The 11,113-nt window shown below is 38.0% G+C and overlaps 2 protein-coding genes across 2 annotated transcripts; one reads left to right on the plus strand and one right to left on the minus strand.

Moving 5' to 3' along the window:
- The first annotated feature begins 440 nt into the window (after nt 1-440).
- Nucleotides 441-2,368, plus strand: LOC132167343 (E3 ubiquitin-protein ligase ATL4). The gene has a single exon (XM_059578288.1). It carries the CDS (start codon nt 635-637, stop codon nt 1,640-1,642), a length of 1,008 nt encoding a protein of 335 aa, XP_059434271.1. The 5' UTR covers nt 441-634; the 3' UTR covers nt 1,643-2,368.
- A 1,702-nt stretch (nt 2,369-4,070) lies between these two features.
- LOC132167344 (uncharacterized) lies at nt 4,071-7,608 on the minus strand. The gene is made up of 2 exons (XM_059578289.1): nt 7,349-7,608; nt 4,071-4,811 (listed from the first exon to the last, which is right to left on the minus strand). Exons 1-2 carry the CDS (start codon nt 7,428-7,430, stop codon nt 4,222-4,224), a joined length of 672 nt encoding a protein of 223 aa, XP_059434272.1. The 5' UTR covers nt 7,431-7,608; the 3' UTR covers nt 4,071-4,221.
- Nucleotides 7,609-11,113: the final 3,505 nt, after the last annotated feature.

Raw genomic sequence — 11,113 nt, forward strand, 5'->3', positions numbered from 1 at the left:
ACTAGTCCATGCTTGCGAAGGACATGCACGCAGCAAACTCTTCAGTTTTCCCATGCAAAGAAAGAAAAACACAAAGAAACAGTTAGAAAGAAAGTCACCTTGCTAAGAGTAAGGTACCCTCCAGTGCTAGCTAGTGGCCACCCACCCCATTACTAACCTCCACCTAAGCACGGCTAAGAGCATATTTGTATTTAAAGAGCTTAAAAATATTTTTAACACTTAAAAAAATTGTTTTAAAAAAAATATTAATTTGGTAAAAAAAATTAAAAATATTTTTAAGGGTTAAAAAAACCTAAAAATTACCAAAACACACTCTTAAATTTCTGTTTAAAAACTCTTTTTAACTTAAAAACTATATTTATCTAACGTAATCCCAAACAGTTACTAAACCAACAGCAGCAGCAGTAGTTTTTACAGCCCCATAGCCAACCCACCCACACTGATCAATGAGTTTCTGTTCACCCACCCGGACCCGGACCCAGCCTCACCTCCTCCATAAGGACCATAACCTCACGGTCCGTAGACCTCCTCACGCTCACGTGACCTCTCACATGACCCCCCACCCCCTCCGCATTTTTACTCTCCTCGGCGCCATTTCTCTCTCAGCTCTCTCTGAAAATCCTCTCCAATCTCCATGTCGTTTTCTTCGTCTCCACCGCCTCCATTCCTGAGCGATCTCACAACCTACATCCCCTCCGACTCCTCCACGCCGCCTCATGCATCGTCTTCATCATCCGTTAACCCTAGCGTACTCATCATCGTACTGATCCTCTTCATCACCATAGTTGCTTGTATCTCCCTCTGCCTCCTCCTCCGCCACCTCAACCGCCGGTGCCTCCGCCACGCGTCCTCTTCATCCACCACCACCACCGCCACTGTCAGTACTACCGCCGACACTCACCCTCTCTCCGCTCGCCGCGTGTCCCCCGAAATCGCTAGAACCTCCATCGCCGATTCCCTCCCTCTCTTCACCTTCTCCTCCATCACTCGACGCTCGTCAAGTACATCGTCAAAGGACTGTGCGGTTTGTTTGTCCAAGTTCGAGCCGACCGACCAGCTGCGGTTTCTCCCTCTCTGCTGCCACGCCTTCCACGCGCACTGCATCGATGCCTGGCTCGAATCCAATCAGAGCTGTCCGCTCTGCCGATCGGCCATTTTTGCTTCGGAGTCCGACCTCATGAAGGCCTCGCTCGCTTCGTCTAACGGAGCCGCTGCCGGCGAGAGTTTCCGCCTAGAGATTGGAAATGTGAGCAGGAGAAGAGCCGAAGGAGAATCCGGCGAAGCGCGGAGGTCCTATTCCATCGGATCGTTTGAGTACCTTGTGGATGAAGACTCAGAGATCAGTATGAGCCACGCGCACCGGTGGAGCGTGTCAGATAAGGAGGAGAGCGGAGCTTTGCCGGAGACGATGGAGGCGAGTCTGGCTTCTGAGGTAGGCGGCGGAAGGAACTGGCTCAAGGAGTACGTCGATAGGCTCTCATTCTCTCTCTCGTCGCGCGCCTTGTCATTTCGCAGCTCCGGAAGGTTCTTCTCCGGAAGCAGTCGCCGGAGCAATATCACCGGGGCCGGAGAAATAGACCTCGAAGCCAATCGAGTCGGCGAAGAGATCAGTGAGATGTTCCGATGGCTCTCAGGGGTATGAATCGTAAATACAACGTTTTTTTAGGACAATTCTGATTTGTTTTTGCTTATTCATCTAAAAAACAATTTTTGATTTTTTAAACAGTTAATTCCACTCTTTTTTTTGCTATATCCGCTCCGTAGTTATGACAGAGGTAATACAAATTTGGAGTGGATGTAGCAAAATATTGAGTGAAAATAAGAAAATCTTCAGTATTGAACGGGATTTGTCATTATATTACGAAGATGCCATTTTTGTCACAGAATATTAGGAAATTATTCTTCAGAAAATCTGACGGTCTTCGTTTCTGTTTTTCGTAAGGTCCACGGTTGTGATTGGCTGTTCGAAATTCTAGCAAAATATTAATTAGCACTGTGATTTTAGCATGAGGCGCTGTTTTAAATCCATATTTTGTGAGTAAATGATTTTGGAATTTGGCTTTTGGCGCTGTTTTTGGTGACGTCCTTGATTTTGTCAGTGGTCTTAAGAGAAAGGTAAAACGGTGAGTTTCGGTGCTATTTATGTGGGTTTTTATGATCTGGTGGTTGATGGCGTACGGTGTTTCCTGCACTCATTTATGGTACATCAGTAACATCACCAACCAACTTAAATGGTAACGCTAGTTTGGAGCTTACCAATTTGATGACTTGATTTGGTCACTCAGAATCTCACAGATTCTATCGTAAGCCTGGAAATACTTCTAGAACCTTAATTATCAATAACTTAAAATCTTTATTTATTATTTTTTTTTTAAAATCTAAAAACAATTGATCTTGTTGACTTTGATCCCTTTTTTGCTGATTATTTATCCTGACACAAAACAAATTTATGGGTACGGATCGTTTCTTTTGCTGTTTCTTTTGAGATTCCTAGCTTGCTGAAGTTGTTTCCTGAGAAAGAGAAAGTGAATTCCTGGAATTAAAGCTTTCAAAGATTCTAATATTGGTTAATGGTTAGGGCAACTTTTAAAACTTTGTTCTTGGTTTCCTTTCCTTTTTGCGCCTGATGTTTGTTAATCCAATTACTTTACGGCATCCTGTCTGAATCAGTTTTTATCTCACATTTGTATGAGTTTTGAGGCAAGTTATGAGGTGTTGTATAAATTCATCTCAAAATAAGCTTAAGTTGATATAGTAGGCGGTGAATTATACAAATGGTTTGAATTTATGATTTCTGTTTTGATGTCGTGTTTACCGCTTTTTCTAAAGTGAATGAATTTAATCATTTTACTGTAACGTGTTTAGTTAGTTGTCTTGTCACATTGTAAAGGCTTTGAATGAGGTGGGTTTCTCTTTACCTAATAAAATAGTTGTTATTATTGTTATGATAATAGTAGGGTAATATGTAAATTGTAACTTTAGAGGTATGAAAAATTGGGCTTGTCTGGGGTGGAGCTACCCTAAGCTACAACCCATGCTCAAGCCCAGCTAGTGTGCTTAGGACCAAGACAACCCAAATGTTTTTCATAGCAATTATAAACCCCACAAGATGAAAATATAATTGGCCAAAATCAAATTTTTAGTAAAATTGCTTCTTAAAGATTAAAAAAAAAAAATTAAGTTTCAACTGCCCCTCTCCTTCCTCTCACTCCAAAACGTTTTCCTCCCTGCCTTTCTTTCCTTCGGTTCTTCCTTTAAAATTTAAAAAAGTGAGAATTCCTTTGAATAAAGAATGATAGAATTGAGAAAAGATGTTCTGATCACAGGAGTATTTTTACATTTCCTGTAACTTTGTTGGTGTATGATGTCTCCATATCATATTTATACACAACTTTTGTGTTAATATTCCACATGATTTTAGAATCTACTTTTGCTCAAATGTTTGTGGGCGTCCAATCGGGTCATTTGTGATTGTGGGGGTGTTTGGGAGATAAATAATTAAAATAACTTCACTTAGAACTTCTGAATTACCACACGTTTTGAAAAGATCCTTACAAATTTAAAAAACTCTCAATTTCACCATCTGAACTTTCAATTTGATGCAATTAACCCAATTTCGTCAATTTTTTTCGTTAAACCCAAACGAAAACTTCTAAAAAGTTTTAGGGGTATAAAAATCATTTCATTACTTTTAACATCCAAAAACTCACGGAGGAAGGTAAATTGCATCAAATTGAGAGTTCAGAGGGTAAAATTAAGAGGTTTTAAAATTTGAGAAGGTTTTTTAAATCGCGTGATAATTCATGAACCCTTTGTGAAGTTTCCCCAAAATAATTAGACTTCAAATCCTATATACATAATTTTTCAGTATGTATTTATACTTGCAAGCGTTTAATAATTCCAGCTTTGGCTTGGCCTTCTCTCTTACCAAATGACGATTTCCAAGATTTCTTGCTTGAATTACGCAGTGAATACAATTGGTCAACCTAACAGGTCATGTCATCCAATCAAGAAACATAGATTTATTCTTTGCATCAACTCAAACTCAACAGAGAAACACTAAACCAATAACCTAAAAAATCATAATCGGATTAAAGTGGAAAGAATTTTCGGCTTGGATGATGAAATTTTTCTACTACTACTACTCTTAAATGAAATCAATATGTGACAAAACTTCCGAGCATTGTCTGATGAAGATTTTCATGGTCACAAAACAAATTGTTACCAATGTTGCAACAGGAAAAGAAACAAAAAGCCCATGGATATGATGTTCAGAATCAAAAACACAGAGCTGATCTTGTGCCCCCCATTGCAAGGAATACTGCTTCCACTGTAGCACCCTTTCTTTTGCTTGATCCCTAGGCCATGATTTTCAAGAACAAATGTAGAGTTTGTCTGTCCACTGCTGAACAAAACACACCAAAAGAAGTGCCCTTTATGGACCCCAACCATGCCCACACCCACTTCAGTATGTGATTTATTCCTCACAAGAGATAATGATTTCTTGTCTTTGACAAGAACATTGGAAAAGGCTACCAATGGTTCAAGATACTTTGATTGGCAACCAACAATGTGGCCAGTTAGGATATCGAAAGTCGGTAGCTCCACCCCGCAATTGGGAGCAAAAACTTCGGTGAAGTCGTCTTCTGAGGGTTTGCAGTTTACAGTGTTGTTGCTGGTGCAGTTATCCTTGCAAAATTCAACATATTGCAAGGCCATGCACCCAAGACCAGGGCTGTCGTTTAGGTGTGAAAGCTTTTGTGCAGTTCGATTGTTGTTGATGATGTCCACAAGATCGCTTGCAGGATTTCCTGTGTGACAAACAGCAAGTAATAATGTAAGCTAAGAAAATGTTTGGGTGAATATAAGCATGCATAATTGATATAAGTGTTGGGAAAATATCCTTCTTTCTTAGAGCCCGGTGGGCTCTAAGAAAGAAAATCTTAGAGCCCGGTGGGCTCTAAGATCATAGTCCAATAACAGAGCTGTAGGTTAAGCCCTGACTAACATAACCCGAAGTTGATGAAGGCCTGGCCCAAGTCATCAGTGAAAGGAAGAAAGATATCACCAAAACACGGTCACCCGGGAATATATTTCCGGGGGCTGCCAATCCCCTGATTTCCCGGGGATTATCTCATCACTATATTCGGATACAGTGGCCAAACCAACTTCTAAGACTCAGGGATTGAGTCTCATTGAGTTACAAACTCCCTTTCATGATTATCCAAATATCATAAAGATTGTGTTAGAGTTTGCATACGGCTGCTACTCTCAGTCCAAACCAACTACGAGACTCGGATAAAATCACCACAAGGCTCAGATAAGATCAAAGGAAGAGGAGTAATCCGGGTGAATCTATTAGTCTATTTATAGGCCGAACCCCAGGTATGAACAACACGCTGAATTATCTGAGAGATTACATACACCTTTCCAGAAACCTTACTTGAGCATCGAAGGGAGATTACGCTCAACACAGTCTTCGTGTTTTTCAAGGTTGGAGGACGTGTTCACACCGTACCAGAAACTATTCTAACAATAAGCATTTAAAAAGTTCCTAATAGATGAATCAAAATTGATCAATAAATCATAATCCCCAAGATTAAAGCTGTATAAAGTACAACTGACCCAAAAACTTAATATTATTTGCCTCCTCAAATGACTAATTTCCTTCATCAAACAAACAGAAAATGGTTCAAGTAGGTTTGAATTATTACTACATAAAATTTAAAGATAAAGCAACATAACATTGTAGCATTGTGAACAATGTAGTAGCTACTATATAGGCTTCCTTTCAGGATTATAATAGCATTCAGAAGGAATATACAATGGGCTCTACTAGTCTACTACATTGAATTGTCCTCAAATATCACAGAAAAAGATGGGTTACATCCATGAGAAGACTAAATATAGAACACAGGAAAAAAAAAAAAATTAAAGCATGGTAAAGGTTGAAGATTGATTGATTGAAGATTGATTGAAGTACTTTTTACTATACTAGCATGGTAAAGGTTGAGGGTCATAGACTATTAGTATAAGAAGCATGGCTGGAAATAAGTTGGAGATGTGAAGTTGTATTTGATTGCCATTATGGAGAAATCTTTTACGCAGGAGATACGTTAGTTACATTTATATATGAAAAATCGAGATCTGGAGATATAACACAAGGTCTTTCAAAAGTGGAACAAGTGTTAGAAGTTTGTTCGATTGATTTGATATCGAAGAACATTGCAGTGACATTGACATTGACACTGCTACCACAGAAAGGGGTCACTTAATCATACCCATAACTCTGCATAAACTTTGAATCAAGGGAGGGCTTGTCTATTTCTATACAAAATGTGGATGGTTCGATCTTTAAAGTAAATGGAAACAGTATGGTGATCCCCATATAAATGTTCTGACCCCACAAAAATAACAGCCATGTCTCTGCTCCAAATTTAAAGAAGTTGTAGGTGAAGTACATAGGGATCAAATCTCCATTTATTTGTCATGTCAGGCTGTGTAATGAGGTAGCAGAGCCTATTTAAAGAGGTATCCTATGCTAAATTGGAGAAATGTAAGGGGAGGGGCAAGAGTCCAAGACATCCGAACGTCGTGTGGTCTCTCTAGAGCAGTTTAAAGCACAAGCAACATTTGCATCAGTCCGAAAGGGCTAATCAAGTTGCAATTGGAGCTCCCTAAAAACGCTTACAAAGCCCCTTCTCACCTAGTAAAGCACCAGTGTGAGACTTAGCAATTAGCACTCATGAGCTCCTTCATACAGACTAATCATCTTCCCAATGTGGGACTAAGGCGACACATCTCCATGACGACTCTTAGTATAAGTAGCCATATCCATTGCAACATCTAACCGAGGCCTCACATCTCTCTAATTTGTAGTACTCCTGAAGGATCCTACTCACTTTCCCTAAAAAGAATAGTATTCTTATCTTGTTATGGAACCCGGACAATCCAATATGTTGCCTCTGTGTGTGTCAACTGACTCTAGGAGCTTTCTTCCTAACAGGTCACAGATAGCTGAAAACTAGGAGACAAAAGTACAAATGTCCATCCTTTCCCTACACATTTTTTGACAACAAAACAGAGCAAAAAACCTCAAAAGGAGTAAAATCTACTCCAATTAGCCAACACCATTTCAAATAATTCTTTCAAGTACCTTAATTACACTTGAAAAGTAACATAATACACAGGCACAGAGAGTTACTTGTTAGATGCTAATTGCTACACCTCCTCATGAACAATTAAAATTGCCAAAAACAGAAACAACAGCCAGAAAAAAACAGAGTAGAAGGCAGATAAATGCTTTGACACCAAACAAAGAAACAGGGCGATTGCAGATTTACATTACCATGGTTCTTGGCGGCCACAGCAGCTGCTAGCAGCAGATGGCAGAGAACTATCAACTCACAGTAAAAGAGCTTCTTCACCATTATCACTAAATGTGAGCTAAAGTGGGTTTTGCTTTACAAGGTATCTGAGAGAGAATGGAAAGGAAAACAAAAGGGTATGCTTTTTCTATAGGAGGTGTTTGCTTGGTGGGAATGGAAAATGGGGTGAATTTTTTTTTCCCAGGAAAAAAAGTGTAGGGAGGAAAGTGAGTGACTACTGAGTACTGATTGAGTGTTGCAGAGGCTGAGGACAAAAGTTGGGCAAGCGGTGGTCCCAGGTAGCCGTTTGTGTGTACTGTTGTTGGATTTCTTTTTCTTAAGAAATTGAACGGATTTCAAAACATAGAACTCTAATGGGCCCAGCTTTGACAGAACTTGGGTAGGGCAAGACGAGCGTGTTTCTTGGAAGATATTGGTATATGATGAGGCAAAATATGGATGCCACACCACATCTACAGTGATCTACACCTTTTGCTTAAGTCGAGGTTTGAAAACAACATTTATCTTCAAATCCAATTATTATACTCATTTTATATCGAATTATCACTTAAAAAATTAAAAATATTAGTCATTTTTTAAAGCACAATATATCAACTAATATAAATTGGGTATGTGTATTATAAATTTATGAACTTTTTTTTATTATTATTACACCCACTAAAAAACTTTGTTGGATTAATTATAAGAACATTTTTAATAGTTGCACCCACAAAAAATTATGAGAACCCTTGTATTCTCGCATAAAACAAAAGTAAAATTTATTTACTTAACAAATAGTTTCAATATGTCAACCCAAAAAAAAAAAAAAAAAAAGTGATCCCAACTCTCAAAACACCTTTAGAGGTCATATCTTCTTTCATTTAGCCTTGGGTTTAAAGTTAAATATATCTGATTAGCGCAAATACAGGTGAATAAGAATTCTTTCCAATCAAGACTATCGTTTGCAGCATGTAGTAAATTATTGTTCAAGGATTAGTTGCTTTCGTTCTCCTTCTCATGCCTTGGTATACATAAAACCAGGGCAAGATCAACATTATATAAATTAACTACTGTTCAGTTGAAGGTATAACGGTGAGAAACCGACGGATATTGATAATAGGCATGAGTCTTGTGACTTATTGGTCAATGGTATTGGCCTGTTGCTCGTTCAGATCATTTTGTTAATATTCAAAGTAGGTTGTGTATGATTCATAGTGGTGATGAGGATAAGCCGAAGTGGAATGCTTAAAAAATTGGTAAGTTCTCTTGCTCAAATACTTGAGATTCCATTCAAGTTAAGGAAAATGTTGTAGATTGGTGGGCGTTGGTTTGGTTTCCTTTTTCAATTCCTAAACAAGCTTTTATCACTTGGTTAACAATGAGGGATGCTTTAACCACTAGGAAGAAGTTGTTGATATGGGGGTTTCAAGGGGATGTGAATTGCATTTTTTGTAGACATGTAATTGAGGATAGAGATCATTTATTTTTTGCTTGTGGTTACAGTAGCAGAATTTGGCAGCAGGTTATGAGTTTATGTAGCGTGCTTAACCCACCTACTTGTTGGGAAGATGTGGTTTCTTTTGGGTTGGAGAAGTGGAGGGACAAAACTATAAAGACTTATTTGTGTCGGCTAGTTTTTGATTTTACAATATATAATATTTGAAAGAATCATAATGCTTTGAGACATAACAATAATCCATGCACTGAATAAAAGCTTATTCAACGTATTAGATGGGAGGTGAGGATCCGGTTTGCTACAAAAGATAGATTTAAAAAGACTAAAGGAAATGATATTCTTTGTAATGCTTGGGGTATAAATGGGATATTGATTTAATCTTGTGGGGGTTTTTTGTTTGTTTAGGTGTTTTCAGCTTTAGCTTTTCTTTGTAAATTGTTTAGTTGTTGGTTAATAAAAGTTACTCATTCATTTTAAAAAAAAAAAAAAAAAGAAGAAAAGAAAGAGATCTTGTGACCTTCTACAATAAGACTCGAACTCATGACTTTTAATCTCCCAAATCATGTCAGTTGCAATTTGTTAACCAAATTGCAGTCGATTTGGGCAAGTAGAGAGTCGATATGTCTTGGTAGCAGATCTCACACTTATCTTCTAATAGTGTCGAAATTTGCAAAGCTGCTCTACGTGTGCTATTTTTGCAAAGACAAAGATGAGAAAAGTTCATAGGGTTTTCAGGGTGTAGGAAATACTTTCGATGCCTAAGTTAGTAGCCCTTAGTGTTATGTAGATATGTGTTGTAAATTGGACTTGAGTTTACCTTCCTTCTTATATCTCTACTCACCTATCTAATCAGACGGATGCCCATCCCTCGATTGGATTGCTTGTAACAGCTATTCGGGGATGAACCATGATTAGCAGCACGCGTCGTGCGTGGCACGCCCACGCACGACAGTGCAAAAATTTTTTTTTTTTTTTTTTTTTTTTAAAAAAAATTTTTTTTGCACGCGGCGTGCATATCTTTACCCTTCGGGGATTGCTTACCGGCTCAACGAGAGGATGTTCTTGGTCTCTTTCTTTACCATGAGTTAGGCTGCATTAAATGCCTCGACATGCTTCTTCGACGAGGAATGCAAGAAATGCATTTAATGCTTCACATACTTTGTTAACAAGAATTAGGACCTCTTAAGTTCAAAAGAACTGAATACATTCAATTAGTTGTATTAGAAGGGTATTTTTGTCTTCTAAAAAAGTGAAAAAATAAAAATACCTTTAAGAACCTGTTTGAGATTGCGTTTGAGAAATAAAGTTTTTAAGTTAAAAAGAGTTTTTGGGCAAAAGTTTCATTTTTAAGCTTTTGCCAAAGTGCTTTTTGACCATTTTTAGGCTTTTTTTTACCATTAAAAGTGCGTTTAATTTTTTTTATCAAACATATACTTTTTTCTTCAATCGGACTTTTTTAGTGTTAAAAAAACTTTTTTTAGTGTTAAAAGCACTTTTAGACCTCTTCAACTCAATTTCAAACATGTCATAAATATAACTAACTAAATACTCGTCGGTCTAAATGACGGTGAGAGTGAGGAGTCTATTTATTGCCGTGGCCCGTGGACTTTCAAAAATCCTACGGATGTGATAATTGCTTTTCTCCTTTTCTTGGTAGTAGGAAGATTCATGTGCCTAGCGGTTGGGATGGGCCAGAAAGCCTAGCTAGTCCTGGATCAACTACCCTTAAGAATGGTTTCTTGTAAAGGCCCAATGAATTTGATCCAAATCCATCATCTACTTTATGGACTAACCAAATTAACTGTAACTAAGTCAGTGAATTGCAACTAATTCTTATATTCAAACCATGTGAGAACTGAGAGTGAACTTCATCCAATAGGCAATCCAATTATGATCTTATAACATTTTTCAAATTTAAACAATTAATTCTTTAAATTGGGACAATAGTTCTTTGACATGTCCGCATAGGTCACTAGGTCGAATCTTATCCCCCTCTTATTTTTTTGATAACAAAAAAATAAGAGGGGGATAAGATTCAAACTAGTGACCTCCGCTTCATTAGGCGTGGTTCCAGCCGATTGAGTTACTTCTTGACGACTGGGATAATAGTTCTAATATATTTTGATGGTTCAAATGTTTCCGAATCTTATTGTATTTAATTTATTATGTGATAATACAAAAATGTTTTTTTAAAAATTAACCCAGCAATTAGTTTACTGTCACGTGCACGTTGAGCCTACACGTGCGTAGTTAAAGGTTTAGTATTTGCGCTTGCGCCCTCCCATGTATC

Source organism: Corylus avellana, chromosome ca1, assembly GCF_901000735.1.
Source record: "Corylus avellana chromosome ca1, CavTom2PMs-1.0".
Lineage (NCBI taxonomy): Eukaryota > Viridiplantae > Streptophyta > Magnoliopsida > Fagales > Betulaceae > Corylus > Corylus avellana.

Excerpts from the sequence above, each read along its gene's own strand:
- LOC132167343 (XM_059578288.1), top strand. The coding sequence starts at position 635 with ATGTCGTTTTCTTCGTCTCCACCGCCTCCATTCCTGAGCGATCTCACA.
- LOC132167344 (XM_059578289.1), bottom strand. The coding sequence starts at position 7,430 with ATGGTGAAGAAGCTCTTTTACTGTGAGTTGATAGTTCTCTGCCATCTG. Across the intron at positions 4,812-7,348 it reads TGTGGCCGCCAAGAACCATG|GAAATCCTGCAAGCGATCTT; the intron begins GTAATGTAAATC and ends TTTGTCACACAG.